The following is a 17,801-nucleotide window of genomic DNA, read 5'->3' on the forward strand; positions in this document are numbered from 1 at the left end:
TTACTCCTCTCTATCTTCCTCTTTCTCAGATGCCTCTGTATCTTCCTCTTTATTCTCCTGCTCTCTATCTTCCTCAAACAGCTCTTGCTCTCTATCTTCCTCTTTCTCGTCCTCCTCTTTATCTTCCTCTTTCTTCTCCTGCTCTCTCTCTTCCATCTCTTCCTCTTTATCTTCCCCTCCCTTCTCTTCATCCTCATCTTGGTCAACTTTATCTACCTCCTGCTCTGCTTGCGCTACATCCTCCATAATATAAGAGGCTTCCTTACCAATAATGCACACATCATCATAATTGAAGCAATCGACATCGTCACCCTTGTCAATGCTATCAATACTACTTTTCCTCTTCACATGTGCAACCCTTGTGTGCCTATCACTCTTGGACATAATAGCCTCTACATTTTTCTTCAGGTTTTCGGGATCAACCAGGTCAACAGTTCCTTCGTAGAGCTCTAATTTCCTATTCAGCCTATGTATCTCCTTAGAGCAAGCATCCCATTGAAGGCACTTACCATGCTTTGTAGCACGGAGCAATTTCCAATTTAATTAGGTCGTATTCCTCCAGAACTGAATTTGCTGATCACTGGTCAACTTCTCTACTTCATCTTCTCTTTCAAGCGCATCCCTGATATGATAGGAGAAAATTAAAAAAAAATATATCCCCATTACCATGTAAATCCACAAAATTAAGGATAAAGTTATGAAAAGCTAACATGTTAATCTGAAAACTAACATGTTAACCTGAAAACTAACATGAGCACAACTTCATGAAAGATAACATAAAACGTTAGAAGTTATCATGATTGTTAAGGAAATACATGTACTAACATAATCATTTACATTGGGCACTAACTCAACATGAAACAATGTAATTATCTTGTACAAAGAAACCAATCATGAAACAATGTAAATTGAAAATGAATTAATGATGAAGTTACAAAATTTCAACCAATATAAATATGGAAAAACCAGTAAAGGGTCATTGATGCTTACGTATCCTACAGATGAGCTATTTGGTCTACCCTTCACCCTCGCTTGCTTTTCATCCTTTACCTTTTCTATCTTCTCCTTCTTCCTTGGCAGTGAAACCACCATATCTTTACTCTTAGATGATATAGGTGGGATCCTTTTTTTTCCACGACGAGCGCTAGTATTATTTTTCCCGTTGGGCTCCCTTTGAGGGTATTTCTCACCCCATGGGCTGCTGGTTAAAATTGGTTTATCCTTAATCTTAATGTTTACTTTTTTTTACATTGGAGACAATTGTCTCCCTCCTCAACGATCCAGCCGTCCCTCCGACCCTTACCCAATTGGTCAACGAATGCTTCCATCTCAAGTTTAGGGTTGGTTTTTTAATGCCTGTTATCTCATAGTACCATAGCTGTTAAAATAGAAGCAACAAATATTTGTCATAATTTTCCTAACTGTCAAAACCCTTTGTTCAACTTTATTCTAAATAGCTAAATTTCAGAGTTAAAAGGTTAACTTTCACTATTACAGGTTAACATTCATGAGTACATGTTAACTTTCACTTAAATATGTTAACTTTTAGGTTTCCATGTTAACTTTTATGTTAACATGTTAATTGTCACAATATCCTGTTAACATTCAATCTTGGACATGTTATCTAATGCCTGTAACCAAAATTGTTAATAACTAAAACAAATGTTAAACCATATATGAATATGCAACTTACATGGATGAGCGGCATGCATCCGGGTACGTACGTAACCCCTGGCTTCCTCAACCCTTCAATGACAATTTGAATGCCTGTCTTCGTATCGTCAAAAATAAGTTTACCACACACAATGTTCTTCACTCTCTCAATACTATATACATATTGAAACAACTGTCTTGGGATGCATTGTGAGCTGTTCGGGCACCAAATCATTGAACAGTGGTACAAAATCTAAAGAAGCACAAAATCCTCAATGTCCTTACTATCACTTGACTCAATTATCACTTAACTCAACAAGTATCTCCAGTAACTCTTCAACATATTTCCTCATGCTACCAGCTTCTTCTGTAGCCCTGGCCTTTGCCTTTGCCTTGTCCTTCAACATTTCTTTCTTATCTTCAAAGTACTCCCTCTAAAGCCGGTTGTGAGAGTCTTTATTCCCATAGATCAACTTCCCATCAATAGGGAAGCCTGTGTGAGTTTGCACCCACTCTTCATCAAATTTTACTGAAACTAGAGACCCTATTTGGGGATCAGGAAAAAAGAATTCATCAGTTTCGGCATCATAATGACTGAGCACATGCTCTAGTGCCCGTCGATCACGTGTTGGATGTCCGAATAATACATAGTGCTCAAAGTTAGTGCCCTTGTAGGCATCCCAATGCCACTTCTTTATTTTTGGTTAAAGTTTTTGCATGAATATATAATACGATCCGAAACATGCACTAGGCTTTATATCACCTACAACATCAACTTTCCTACATCACAACTATTTACTCTTAACAAATCGTTCAAATTCAAATTAGGTAACAGTTAACAGTAAAGGCATTAACTTAGTAAAAGTTAATATTTATTAACATGAATAGCTAATAGTTGACACTTATGCCCTGTTTGGATGGAGGATAGAGAGAGGGAGGGGAAGAGAAATGAGGCTTTCACCTTGTTTGGGAGTTTTTTTAAGGAGGGTAGAGAGGAGGAAGGAAGGGGAAAGGAGAGTAAAATTGCTTGGTTTTCTCCCCCCCCCCCGATTTGGGCGGTAGAGGAGGGTAAATGAGGGTAAAGAAGTGTAATGACATTCGGTAAAGAAGTGTAATGACATTCTTACCCCCATCAAAACAAATAAAAGGGCTGATGTGTTATTAGTATAATGTCATTTATGTAAATTTACATATATTTACTTCCTTTCACCTTCATTCACCTTACTCAACTCCCAAACAACATATTACAATTCTCTTCCCTTCCCTTCCCTTCCCTTCCCGTTGTTTACCTTTCCTTCCCTTCCCTTAGTAAACTCCCAAACACACCATTAAGGGTAAACATTAACAACAAACGAGAATAATTGACATGCATTGCCACTAGCTAACAACTATGTGAATTATTGGCATGCATTTCTTCCAAACAATTATACTTCATATTGTTCAGATCTTACTCCAAAAGTAAGAAACTGGTTCTACACTACAATAACCAGTTTCTGACCAATATTTTCTCATAAACAGAACCCATAAACCTCAATTAAATTCAAATCACTCAATTAAATTAATTAAATTCAAAATCACGTAATTGATTGGGAACTTACTTCTTCTTTGAGGTGAACACTTCTTTTGGCGAGCGTCTCCTCTTCCGCTCTCGATTTTCCAGTACCCTTTTAATGCTCGGGGTTTCCGTCGCCTTGTTACTCTCCTCGTCCTTAGAGGATGTTGGAGGAGAACCACCGGCGGGACATATGAGGGTATAGGCGGAGGCGGAGGCAGATAAGTTTGGAATTTCCTCCTTCTCCAATCGCGCTGAGCGTCGCCGGTGGCGAACCTGGCGAACCACTTCGGTTTGCGTGGGGTCTTCTTCACCCTTCTCTTCCTCAGGCTTCTCGCCCATTTTTCTTAAATTTTTTTGGGCATTTTTCTTTCTGATTTTCCTGGACGCTTGAGTGAATTTGGGTTTTGAAAATGAGTTCTCGAGATGAGCTAGGTTTGCGGAGAGCGAAGAGGGGGAGAGAGAGAAGACAGCCAGGTTTTGAGGGGAGTAGGGGCAAAGCGCAGTTTTGGGTTTTCGCTTTTTTTTCCCCTGCGTGCGGTCTAAGAAACATAAAAAGGGCTAAAACATAAGAATGTTGGGTATTGGGGGCTGGCACAAAAAAAAATATTAGGGGCCTACTCACATCCCCTTTAATATTTCGGGGTCTACACACAATTTTCTCAAAAACTTTATGTGCTTCTTATTTTGGGGCCTTAAACACATTTTTTTCCAAAAAAATTCAAAAGACAAAAAAAAAAGGAAAAAACAGCAAGAAAACCACGCGTCACTTTCCATTTTAGAGTTTTCTTCAAAATGTCGGCGATTCGTAGACTCTTCTCTCTCTCCCCAAAACCCTAGTCTATAATCCTTCTCCGATATAAAGAGGACTCTTTTATTCCGCCGCTTTTATTTTTATTTTAATTTTATTTTCTGTTTGGGGGATTTCGATTTCGTTGAGGAGATGGAGTGATATCCGGCGACATTTCTCGCAAGGTGACGTCGCCTCTCGATGTGATCAAGATTAGATTTTTAGGTCGGAAAGAATTTTCGACTTAGTTTGCTTTTGTGATGATTTTGATTTCTTTTTTGCCCTATTATCGTTTGCTCGAGTTTGATCTGGAGCGAGTAGAATTTATGTATGATTCTCAGCTGAGAGTTCGAAATGTGCCGCTTTTGTAGTTATTATTATAATCAAAGTAGGTTAAATTGATGCATGCTTGTTCTACACTAACTTTTTCGTAATGTAGACTTTCGATTGTGGATAAACCGAAACATAGAAGGAATTTTCGATATTAATCCCTTTAACCATTAGTATTTAGAAAACAGTCCCTGAAGTCATTGAAATTGCTATTAGATCCCCCAATTATTATATCTTGTTGATGCTTCTCTTGATTGTAGGGATTAATTTGAAGTAACATCTAAGAATTGGTTGCGGGGACCTAGTAGCAATCTCAATGATTTGAGAGTTTGAGGCAACTTATAAGAATTGGAGGGCCTATTGGAAATTTCAATGATACGAGGGACTAAATCAAAATATTAAAGATTTAAGATGCTAATATCGAGAAAACCTAGCATTTTAAATTATAGAGGAGTAGAACTAGGGTATAGTCTCTTGTCTAAATGGAATGACCATACTTTTCCTTTTATTTATGATGAAGGGGTTTGTCATTAGTCATTGCATGTAGTAGACCGGAAAGAGATAAACCTAGTGATGTTGTACGCCCCCTAATTCATCCCTCCTCGTTCACACCTCGACACACTGTTTCTTATAGATAGAAACACACTTTCACATCTCGAAACTAAATGGCTGAGGATATATTCCTTTTAGAGGTTACTTTTAAATATATAGTGCTCAGTTGTTTCTCCTTAAAACTGATTCCAATTTTGTCATTGATGAATACAAGAATGTCAGCATTATATTAAAATTAAATCGAATGATCTTAATAATGTGTGTTTGTAGAAAGTTGGATGTTCAAACTTTCTATTAATGTAAATCTGAAGTTAATTAGCTTAAAGAGGGTGTTTGGGAGAGCTTAAATTTGATGTTATAAGCTATGTTAGCTTTTGATAGCTTTTCGTTTTTATAACCTACTCTTCATTAAATTTGTATGGTAGAAAAGTAATTTACTTGGTCAAACCTAGCTTACTTAGATGAGCTAATTAGCTGGTTTGTCAAAATTCAGGGAACCCCAATTTTTTAAAATTAGGCTTAAAAGCTAGCTTAATTGGGATGTCACTAAACATGTAGGTATGGAAAAGCTAGCTTAAAAGCTACTTTAACAACAAAAAAAGCTCCCCAAACAACCTCAAAGTCAATTTATAGTATATTAATACTTATAGAAGAAAATGAGTTTATTTACCAAATTAAGGAAAGGATGCTAGATCTTTTAAGTATTTGTTTTATCTTTTAATACACTTAAAACCATTGTTTTAAATATCCTTAATATGGCTGATATATCGGTTGATATATCCTTTTATAAGGCTTGCCGCTAACTGATATGGTCTCAATATCATTTATCGTTTTTTGGCAAATTTTGGGCAATACGTCCCCGGCATGGCCGATATATTAGTTGATATGTTAGCAGTATGTACTTTTATATGACTTGTTGCAAAACAATATAGTTCAACAAAAGTTTACAATATCGTTCAACAAAAGTTTTCAATATTTTTCAGCAAAAATCCAATCCCTATGAAGTTTTTAAGCTAATTCTAACATGCTCTTTTCCTTGAGTAAGTTCCTTGAGTAAGTTTTTACAATTGGTTAGTGATCCTACACATATATTATTATATTTTTTGTATGCTTAGATTCAATAGTTGAAAAGCTTTTTTGAAACTCTTCGAAACTTGCTTCGCAACTTTTTGATGGGTAAATGCTTCGAAACCCAAGAGTGAAGCTATTTATCCCTTGAAGCTTACGTCTCATCGTTATAGCATAATTGAAGTGTATGCTTCGTGCTTCATAAAGTGTCTTTCTTCTGAAATGCACACTTTAGACAAGATTGGAGGATATAAAAGGATTTTTTTTGACTAATATTAAAATGCCCCTACGTATTTTCAAAATGATCATGTGAGTGTAAATAATATATATATGTTATGCATGTAGCTTAGTTTATTATGATTTGTTTCTATACTTCACATATTTAATTATTATTTACTAATCAGGGCATGAATGTAAATATTTATAAATTATTATACCACTATATATTATATGTTTATAATTTTTATAAATTTAAAATTAAAATATCTAAACTCATGAAGCCCATGCTTCTCTTTGCGCTTCCGCTTTTTTAAACATTGCTTAAATATCATTAATGTTTGGATTACATTTCTTATATTATATATGCACATTATTTGATATGACACTCCAATATTTGCTATACATCCTCGATATTTCCCTAATATATGCAATCCGTTGTGGATTTTGGTTGTCCGAAATTTCCCGACGTCAAATATTTAAAACCTTGCTTAAACTGCAAACATTTGAGGCAAATGATATGCTCATCTATAAGTTGCAACCCTTCTTAGTTGTTTGAAGTTATGAAGGATTTCGAATAGCAAGTGCATTTCTGTTGCCTTGTTAGATTTCTCTTGGCCGAATTCAGAGCAACTGCATGCGACAAAGTTGTCTTGTTTCATTTGTCTTGATTTTTATTAATCTAGGGTAGTTTGGAGGATTGCCCCTTAAATGCATGAGCTTAAATTGTTAGAACAAATCTGCGAACTGTCATTCGAAGTTACTTATGAGAAGTTCTTTTCTTACTATATATCGTCAGCCTGGAAATATGACACACAAACAGCCTGTTAGTATCATGTACATGAGTCATCTCAAAATAAGGTCAATTTATGTAGACTTGTGCCTTCATAGCTGACACCATGTAAATGCAAAAGATTCAAATGATGACATGTAGGGGAATTTTAAATAATTTAGAATCTTGCAAAGTTGCAATCAAGTCATCAACCTATTATTCAACTGTAATCTAGAAGAGCTGCTTCTTTTATTTTTTTTGGTACAAAGCCTACTTGATATTCTAATAAACTATTTTTAAATCTTCATGTCACACTTCTTAGTAAAAACATCTAGGTATAGCCTGTACTGATCTTATGATTGTAAATCATTTTTATTGGAAAAAACTCAAAAAACTCATCTGTATTTGGTTATTGGCAGGTTCAACACGAGCCCACTTCTTCATGACCTCTACTTCAAACTGACGTGTGAAAACCATAAAAAATATCACTATCTTGCAAGCAATTAAGGATATATGTCACGAGGAATGTTTACAGGTATTTTATCAGTCAAACTAATATGCTGATGTTTTATTTCTTTTTCTTCTCGCATATATTTAATTGAATCTGATAGAAATGTGTAACAAGAAATCGAGCTCCCTGCATAGTTCACTTTTTCACATGCTTGGTTGTGCATGGCGTAATTGTACCTCTCACAGTGCAGTGATTGATCTTTGATATGCCACTTGATGACATCCGATAGTAAAGTGAAATTCTGGAGCATTTGTTTGTGATTTTTAGATACGTAATCATTCAATACATTTTTATTATATGTTCAATTACGGACTTATAACTTGGGTATGATGAGAAATAGTTTAGCATCTTGCAACCAAGTAACTGACTTACTATATTAAATGAGTTTCTTCTTTTATGACTTGAGCATAAAGCTCAGTTAATGAAATTGTATAATCTTGATTGTGTGTGCTAGAAACTCGTAGCTCTGACACACTTTAATTGTAAACCATAATAAGATACAATTGCATGAATTCCAAGAAAATCTGAAATTCGTTAGTTGCTACAAAATTTAATATAGTCATCTTCACCTCTCTTAAACTATCTTAGTTGCTACAAAATTTACTAACAGTCGTCTTCATCTCTCTTAAACCATCTTAATGTCAGGGATTTAAATCAGTCCTGAACCCAACTCATCTAATAGATTTAATGTGATAACATATTAGACCATTAGTGTTTGATGTCATATGTCGCACTTTATTTACCCACTTCGTTGTTAACAACCATCTAGATCCATCTCACTTAAGACATTAATAAATATATCATTGTCTATTACGACGGTCAAGAGAGAGATTTGAATATTTTAACATTGTCTTCTTCATCTCTCTCATAGGAGGGCTTGTGTCTTTTGTAATACCTAGAAAGTCAACTAAATTAAAGGGAATAATCATCCTTAAATTTTCACGAAAATAAGGTTAACCAGAGCCCTGTTCTTTATGGCCTACACTTCAAAAAGACAGGACCATCAAAATACAGACTAAGCAACTAAGGATATATTTCGGAGCAAGGTCTACCTGTATTTACCACCAAGCTAAATTACTGGTGTTATGGTTTCTTTTTCTTCTAGCTTATATGAAACTGAGTCTAATAGTAATGTCAAATAAAAAAACCAGCTCTCTTAATAGTTCAAAATTTGCATGCTTGGTTGTTTATAGGGTAATTTTACGATCTTTGGTGATGTTTTGGAACATGTGATTTTTAGATACTTAATGGTTCAGTACACTTTTATTATATTTCCAATCATGGACTCAAAACTGGGTAAAATGAGAGAAATAACTTAGAATCTTGCAGTCAAGCGATTAACTTTCTATTCAACTAGAATTTACAAGAGCTGCTTCTTTCATGCGCTTATGGCTCTCCCTTCAAGTCCTGTGCACTTGGACATTTCAGTGCCTTCTCCGGCTGCTTCACCGTAATCGCCCATTACCTTATTGTCCAGCTCTGCGACTTTGGGGGTCTCGGTGTCATGTCCTGCTGCTTCGTCGAAATCGCCAACCACTTTGGTTCCAAGCTTTGCGACTTCAGGGACCTTGGTGCCATTTCCTGCTGCCCCTTTAAGCCCGGTGGACGTTCCCAACGTACTCAAAGTTCTCATGGGGCAATTAGAGAGTATGATGAAAATGATGATTGAAGTTGAAAGTGCTGGACGAGCTACGTTCGAGAATTTCAAGCCTATTTTGATGAATTCTCTGAGCAGCATCAAGTGCGTGGATAACGCTAAATGGCTTCACCATTGCACAGAGAAGGTCTCTCACTTGGAGGAAAACTTGAGAGCCCTGGAAGACTTGGGGCGTGTGGACATCGACGCTCAGATTGCATTAACTTTTGCTGATATCCAAACTGAAGAGGCAAATCAGCGTGAAGTAGTTTAGCGGGGCTTAGCTGAGAAAGAGCTCCAGGTTGTACATTTGCAGGAGCAGTGTACTCAACGGCAAGATGAGCTGACCATTTCATCCACCGCTTTGGAGGTTGCTCAAGCGACAATCATTCAAATCGAAAAGACCATTGCTCAATTGCAAGCGAAATTGGCACGACAAAAGGCTCAATTTGCTCGAGATGAAGCCATCGTGACTAGGCTTAGCCTCAGGAATGCGGAAACCCTTGTAAATTACCACAAGGAGGTTCAGGTTCTTGAGGAGGTTAAGAAGGAAGCTCTCGCTGCGGTGCCTAACGAAGATGAACTCTGGAGAAGAACTGAAACGACGGTGCGAGCTGCTCACGAGGAGAAGCTTTCAGATATCAAGTCCCGGCTCGCATCTTTCCAATTGATGGGCCCGCAAACTTAATTTTGTATCGTTCTTTTGATAAGAATAACACTATCTTGTATCACCTCTTAATATTTATTTTGAATAAAAAGTGATACTGTTTTGGTTTTTCACTGTTTCTTTTATGTGTCATGCGCTATCTTGAAACAATGAAAATGATTGAAATGCCAGATGTGTAGTATTAACTTAGCACAAATTCCCATGCAAAGCAGTATTTAAACAATTTTTCTTATTATCATTTAAGACAATTCTAAAAAAAATTAATCTGCTGGGGGTTTTCATGAATACCTGTCATCCTATTAAAGGGGAATTAACAAGTTCATGAGGTTTTGACTGTTATAATAACAATAATTTATAGACTTATAATCCTGTTTGAATAAGATTGATAAGTTAAACTTGTCAAAGGTATGAGATTAACTTGACAGGGTTGAATACTTGTGGTTTGAACAAAATTTTGAGGACCTATCGTTCTATTGAAGAGAGTCGATAAATTAATTTTGTTAGAGCGATATGAGCTGGGTAAAATCGGGTACTTATGGTTTGAACAAGATTTTGAGGACCTACTGTTCTATTGAAGATAGTCGATTAGTTGATTTTGTCAGATGAGTGATATTTGCTGGACAAAATTGGGTACTTGTATTTTGAACAAGATTTTAAGGACCTACCGTTCTATTGAAGAGAGTCGATAGGTGGATTTTATCAGAAGTGCGATATTAGCTGGACAAAATTAGGTACTTGTGATTTGACAAAGTTTTTGAGGACTTGCGATTTGAACAAGTTTTTTGAGGATTTTATGATTTGAACAAGTTTTTTTTTGAGGACTTAGCGTCTCACTGAGGAAGATTGATGATTGATTTGGTCGGAGGTATAGTATTAATTTGACGGGAATTTGAGGATTTATCACCCCATTGATGAGGATTGATAAATTGATTTTGTCATCAGAAAAAGCTTGTCATATTAAGAAAATAAGTTAAATTCATACTCTGTGGGGATAATGGTCGTCAGAGGTATCATATTAACTTGACAGAAATTGATGAGGATTTACCGCGCTACTGATGAGAGTCGATAAGTTGACTTTGTCATATTAAGAATGAAACAAGCTAACAGAAGTGTAATGTTAACTTGGCCAAGTTTTTGAGGACTCATCGCTCTATTGATGAGAATCGATAAGTTAACTTTTATCAGAAGTGTGATATTAACTTGATAGACAATATTTTGTCAATGACGTTTATGACGCCAAACTCATGTGAGAGTAAACATTATGTTTGAAACGCGAGGGTGAGATCAGCGTTCAAAGCTTGAACCGTGAGGGTGAGCCTAACGTTTTACAATTGTGAACGCAAAGGTGATCTCTGCGTTTGAGGGATGAAACGCGGAGTTGAACTCTGCGTTTGTAGTTTTGCAACACGGGGTTGAGCTCCGTGTTTTGGAATTTGAAACGCGAGGGCTGAACTCTGCGTTCTGGTTGGTGTCTAACCAACTTATCTTGAAACGCGAAAATCCTATTTTGAGTGGGATTCTTTCCTAGAATCCCGTGTAGATTTAATAGCCTGGCGGCTCTATAAATAGCCCAACATGTGTCACATCAAGAGTTTCATAACTCTTCCTCGTTCGCCTCAAGTCCCAAACGAAAGTTCTCGTTTCTTCCTCAAGATCTCCAGCGATCTGCACCTATTCTCCGGTAAGAACCATCAATAGGGTTTAACAAAACTGTTTTCAGGTCTAGGAGAGTCGTTGAGTCGACTCCAGATGAACCGTTGGCCGCGGCCGCGCCACCGTCGCGACATGTTCCTCTTTACCTTGGTAAGTTCGAACCCTCACAACTTGTTTCGACAAGTTTCAAACCCTAGACGGCTAGTTCTGGGTTGTCAACAACGAGCAAGACTCGTTCTTTTTCGATGGAAACACGGAAGCAAGCCTCTGCGCTAATTGTGAAAAGCGGGATTGACTCCTGCGTTTTGTAACCAGAACGCGGGTCTTGATCTCCGTGTTTTGAAATTAGAACCCAAAGTTAGCCCTTGTGTTTTGAATTTGGAACGCAGGGCTGGCCCTTGCGTTTTGATTATGGAACGCAGGACCGGCCCTTGCATTTTGATTATGGAACACATGGCTGACCTTTGCGTTTTGATTTAGTCCTTTGGACTTTTAGCAGTCGTTTGCCTTTTAGATACTGACTGTTGTCTTTTTATTTTGCAGTGCACTATTCTAACGCCTCGCTCTCTTTTCACCATTACTTCGGCCACGAAGGCGGTGCAGATCACGATGTGAGCTTCAGTTTTCGCCAAGAATTACCAAGATTCCAAGGCGAAAATAAGGAGCGTAAAGAACTCCTTACGCGAGCGTCTTTGACGACCCACAAGGGCATCACCATAGGCCTCGAGTTCAGGACTGATGATGGAAGAAAATTCAGGAAACCAACATTCTTGTTTGGGGATTCCGTCGACGTCGACATTGAGATCGTGAGCGACAGGAACTACAAGATGCTTTGAAAAGTTGATGACCACAACCTTTTCTTGCCCGATATGACGCGAATGTATCCACTATCATATTTCTAATGCACCTGTCCCAAGGCACATGGGTTGGAAACTTATCAAAGAGGGAGACGGCGTATCTATTGGTGAGTTTGCCAATCAGGACTCTTGCCCAGTAAGGTATGATCAGCGGGTGATGGGCTTACGATCCGGTTTTATCCAAAGAAAATACCCAGATACGGAGGCGAGCACTTTGTCAAATGTCTTTATTAGACAATTCATCACTGCAAAAGGTGAGTTCCCAACCTAGGAATTTAGATCACCTGGGTGGATGTATTCTACAGAAGGAGGATGGTGGACCTGTATGATTAACTTTGTCCTGGACTATCTGAGGAAGCCCCTCATTCACTCTAGTTTGAGGATTCCTGTATTTGCTACCCGACACGAGATTTTACAGAGCAATTACAATCTCTTCGCCATGCTTGAGCGATACAACCCAGACAGTTGCACATTCTTCACACATGTTGGAGAGCTGAGGTTCGCTCTTCATGAAATGTATGAAGTTTCTGGCTTACCGCTCGGGGAGTTTCCTTATGAGGAGTTCATCCTCGGGATCGAAAAACTCACAATTCTAAAAGAAGCTCATCCCGCCATTTATGAGACTTTTTGGAAAGTAATGTGCTACTTCCACATTTGTGCTCAGCTGAAGGGACTACGAGGCGGCGGTGTCACAGAGACATCTTAGGCTGAATACTTGTTTCCAAATCTGAATCGGAAGGATGCCAAGTTAACCCGTCTTCCGGCAAGCTCTCCCAAGACCATTAAATCTCGTATTAAGCCTACGATGCTTGTTACATCAACGAGGCTCAGGAGGATATCTTTCCCCCTTTCACCAAGTTCGACAGCTTCCACTACCAAGCTCAGGCCCCTATTTCTAACATGGCCCTGTTTGCTGGCTTCTTGATGCTGTGGTTGAAACGATGTGTGATACCTACCAAGTCTATTGAATCTATCCTGGCTGAAGTAGTGTACCCCACAGTTCTTCTAGCTCATGGTAGACCAGTGAATCTCATTTCTGCCATGGTATGCTGCTTGCAGAGCGGCCTTCGGGAGTTAGTATCTGAGTTTATCCACGTGCGGGAGATTAGAGTAGGAAGGAAGACAATGTTGAAGACTCCTCAACCTCGCGTAATAGTTTTGTACACTTATTTGGTGACCTGGTTTGTAATGCACCGCCCCTCATTGATGACAGAGGCTTCTCCGGATATCGGATCTTTCATTCCATTCGTTCAGCGACTTGAGACGACTAAATGGGAGAATGTGTACATAGTCTCGGTCCGAAAGATTTTGTCGATGGACGCTAGCTACCGTATTCTCTGCTACTTTCCAATATTTGAAGGTAGCGGAGATGGCGAGACTCATCAAGATACGAAGGATCCTTCCCACTTCACCACTCTAAATGGAGGCGCCTTCCGATGGCTGATAAATATTCGACCGGGTTATCTGATCTTTCGACAAGGTGATAAGTGTATTATCGAACCTTATATGCCTTGCAAGTTTGCCTGACAATTTGGATACGACCAACTGTTTATTGGAAATCCCTGGCCTAAGCTTGCGCTTACCGACAACTTATGTGAAGGAGTCAGGGCTTGGTATTATTATATAGCTGGTTGTACCGGAGCCATATTCAAGCTGCCCCGCCAAAATTATAACCCTCCACTGTTCTTGGCTTTTGCAACTGGTACTATGAAGCTTCTCCGTTTTCGCACTACAACATATACACTTCTTGCTTGAAGGAGATCCGAGAAGTGTACGAGTCTAAGAAAGATTCTAAGAAGACTCGTCTGAAGGGGATGGACGAATATCTCTCTTGCGAGCAAGCAACAATTGAAGCAGGAGAAGTTCAGGAAGAGGTAAGAGCAATTGAGCCTCGAAAAGGAATTCCTAGCTCTGACCCACTTTCAATTGGAACAAAACGTTAATAACTTTCACTTGTATGAATTCCAAGAAAAATCTAAAATGCCTTAATTTCTACACAAATTCATTATAGTCATCTTCATCTCACTTTAACTAATCTTGAACTCAAGATTCCAAATACCCGAGTCATAACATATCTGATCATGAGTGCTTGATATGACACCCTTTATCAACGCACCTCTTTATACCACCCAGCTAGATTCATCTCACCTTAGAAATTACATCATCATCTATGGGGGCAATCAAAAGAGATATTTTAACGTTTTAACATTATCTTTTACATCTCTCATGAGAAAGGTCTGTGTCTTTAAATAATACCTAAAAAGGAAACTAAGTTCAAGTGAATAATCAACTCAATATTTTTCACAAAAATAAGGCTTCAAATATCCATATTCTAAGGTAAACAGTTGTATTAAATATAAAATAATCACATGGAATATCAATTAGTTGACCAGGAAAAGGAAAGGAACTAACACAGTTATTCTGAATAAACCTAAACAACTAATAGCTCTGCCTATTTTGGATACATCAAACGTATCAAAATGCCAACAAAACATTAAATCCAGTAATATATACTAAAAAATGCTTTGCAAATAAGAGAATAAATTATTAAAGGAGAATTAAAAATGCTGGTATCGTGTAGTGTAATCGACATAATTGTAAAGTATTTTAACCTTTAATTACAACATTAACATGCATGCGTATACTAATTATACCTTCATGAAGAGGAAGATCATACCCTTCATTTTGTAGTTCACGAAATGCTTCAACCAAAATCTGATAAACCTTTAGACTTCGGACCAAAACATTCTCTCTGCCATTTATCACCATTTCCCTCTCACTGATGAATCAAGAAGTTCATAGTCTTCTCTCTGCATAGCCAACCAAGCTGACCTTCGATGGTGCCACATTTCTCTGTGGACTCATATCTAAATTTAAAACAAACCAGAGGATCTCCTCCTTCGATTGCGTGCTCCTTCCATTCGTCCTTCCCTCCCTCCCTCAATTATTGGTTTGGAGAACTTCCCAAAGTAACAATAAAAAAAAGGAAAAAAGAAAAGAAAAGAACATTCTCAACTTCAGCTGTTTGCACACCTGTAGATCTTTATGACAATTAATGAATGGTGAATTTATGCTTTTCTTTACAGCTACAACTTTGCCCATCCTTCCCCTTTGTTGGTCCTACTTGACTGATTGTTTGACGGCCTTTTTGAACTTTGGATGGTCCATCTCCTCCTTTGATTTTTGAATAAAATTTGACACAAATGGTATAAAATGTTGAGCCTCCGACCATCGTTTTTGAACTTTTTTTCGACAGACAGGGATTCACTATAGACTTGGGTTGGCCACGAAGGATGTGCTTCACTTTCCTCCATACCAAATCACGCCTCTTGAATCTTGGTGCCTTCATGATCAAGATAGTGGTTGGGGTCCAGAAGATGAGAAATAGAAAGGATAGAGAGCGAGGAAGCCTAAAGAGGAACAGAATGAGTGAGTAAAGGGAAATGAACGAGGGTAGACCAAAACGAAAATGGATTTGGACAATTGTCACCTGTGACAATTGGCATTTGACTCTCATGCGCGTTACACACAGGGAAAAGATAAACATTACAGTTCATGTTTGTTTATATGGTTGCATGTGAATTGGATATGCAATGGAATTGGATATGCAATTCTCAAGACAAAAGAGGCGGTGTGGGCATTGTCATAGGGCTTGTGTTTGTCACTCTTATTTGAGCTCTAATTTATATCTTATCTAACCCACTCCTGAGGTGAGTGCGTCCAAATTAAGTTTGGGGTAAAATATTCAGTCACAATAGGTCCTTTGCGTCTGTACCTATAGACTTTAATTGATGCAAGAGCACATACATGTGTCTCATTCCTGATTCAGATGGAGTCAGATTTCAATTATAACAAAATAACCAATCTGATTTTTCTTTGGAGTAAAAGGTGAATTACAAGTATCCAGCTAAATAAAGAGAACATAATGAAGTATAGATCATGACCAGACAAGAAATCTCTAATTCTCTGAACAAATCGTTACCTATATAAGGACTCAATTACATTAGAGTTTTCCACCTATATTGATCAACTAATTGCATTCACCAACATAAATGGGGAAATTCATGTCTGCATGATTCACGCTTATAATATCAGAAATTATATTCAAATTATCAGAAATTCATGTTTGCATTCACGCTTATATCAGAAATTTAATCAAAGAAATAAAGAACTATTGTAGAATTTAATGTCCACAATCCAAGTTACTTTTACAGCACAACTCATTATTACTACTTTACAGGTAAAGCATATATGTAAGGCCATAACGCCAACATCACAAATTCTTAAGCTTGAACTGGTATTCAACACTCTCAAATAAGATGGTAAGTGATGTATCCAAACCCAGATGATTCCTTCATATTGTGCGCAAAATGTTGTTGCCAGACTCACTGCAATCTCTTTCATTGATGTACATCTCATGAGCAGCACTCCATTTGATGCTGATATTTTCGTATGCTTCTTTAGGCACGATTTAACCTGTAGTCTCTGCTAGACCTGGACCTGGTCAAAGTTCAAATTTCGCTGCTGCTGCTGCTGCTTTGAAGCCTGCAAATCTTCAGGTGCTCTGTGCTCTCTAGTGTATGCATATTGAGCCTCATCTGTCTCAAACTTGTGGTGCCACTTGGATACCGTCTCAGCATTGCTCTTGTATTTGAAAAGAACTGTGCAATACCAGATCCCAACAAACACGGAGTTTCTTTTATATTGATGGGCCAAATCATGCAAATTTTACCTTTAATGCTGGAACTGATGGTGAACTTCAGCCTTCTGGAAATTTCGGGATCAGGTTGTGGGTGGTACCAGCTTGGTCTTGGTTTCAAAGCTTTGCACCATTCTTATGCTCTCATGTTGGGGCGTTTTAATCTGCCTTTCTCTTTGGTCTTTTCAGTTTTAGTGTGCGGTATTCTTATCCGGCTGAATGTCAAGCTGCTGACTTTCAGACCGGAGGAGATTTCTTCAATCTTGGTCATGGTCTTTTCTGCAATTTGTAGGTTCTAATACAATGGCTTACAGATCTGCCTTTGTGTCTGTCTTTTTGCTTTCTTAGCAGTATCCTCATCCAATGGTCTGTCTTTTGCAAGAGTACTCACTTTCGTCTCCTCTAACAGAAATATTTACAGATTCTTTTGAAGCAAATTTATCGATCATTTCGTTTGAATTATTCTTCGGCTTCGTAGCTCTCTTTGCCTTCTTTTCCTTCTCTGATGCTATAATGCTTGCGAGTGATCTGTATTTCCTGCAAGACGAAGAAGTCAGTCCTCTTTCAAGAAATACAGATTGCTGACAAGCATTATAGCATCAGTATAAAGATACTCCTTGGGCTTAATTGCTCAGTCAACTTAGGCTTTATAAGATAGAATCACCTTGAATATAAGAGGTTTTTTTTTTTGTGCCCATTTTTCGCACTCTTCTTTTATAAGGTTAGTTTTTTTTTTAATATATATGTGTAAGTATATATAGTCTTTTTAAAAAAAATGTGTAAATCAAGATGACTTGAAAAAATATTTTCAACTCTAAGTTAAGCATGCAAAAATTTTATTATTT

The 17,801-nt window shown here is 37.8% G+C and overlaps 1 protein-coding gene and 1 long non-coding RNA gene across 3 annotated transcripts; one reads left to right on the forward strand and one right to left on the reverse strand.

The window, feature by feature from the left end:
* On the reverse strand, window positions 1-1,092 carry LOC109835545 (glutamic acid-rich protein-like). Its single transcript, XM_020403513.1, has 2 exons — window positions 967-1,092; window positions 1-513 (listed from the first exon to the last, which is right to left on the reverse strand). Exons 1-2 carry the CDS (start codon window positions 1,090-1,092, stop codon window positions 1-3), a joined length of 639 nt encoding a protein of 212 aa, XP_020259102.1.
* LOC109835664 lies at window positions 3,944-17,551 on the forward strand. Of its 2 annotated transcripts, none has more exons than XR_002245642.1 (4): window positions 3,944-4,220; window positions 7,353-7,468; window positions 16,498-16,579; window positions 16,722-17,551. It is a non-coding gene; the product is annotated as an uncharacterized LOC109835664 (long non-coding RNA). The 2 variants fall into 2 exon arrangements; XR_002245643.1 differs by having other exon boundaries at window positions 3,944-4,180.

Source organism: Asparagus officinalis, chromosome 3 (assembly GCF_001876935.1).
Source record: "Asparagus officinalis chromosome 3, Aspof.V1, whole genome shotgun sequence".
Classification (NCBI taxonomy): Eukaryota; Viridiplantae; Streptophyta; class Magnoliopsida; order Asparagales; family Asparagaceae; genus Asparagus; species Asparagus officinalis.

Excerpts from the sequence above, each read along its gene's own strand:
- LOC109835545 (XM_020403513.1), bottom strand. The coding sequence starts at position 1,092 with ATGGTGGTTTCACTGCCAAGGAAGAAGGAGAAGATAGAAAAGGTAAAG. Across the intron at positions 514-966 it reads GCATCAATGACCCTTTACTG|CATGGTAAGTGCCTTCAATG; the intron begins GTTTTTCCATAT and ends CGTGCTACAAAG.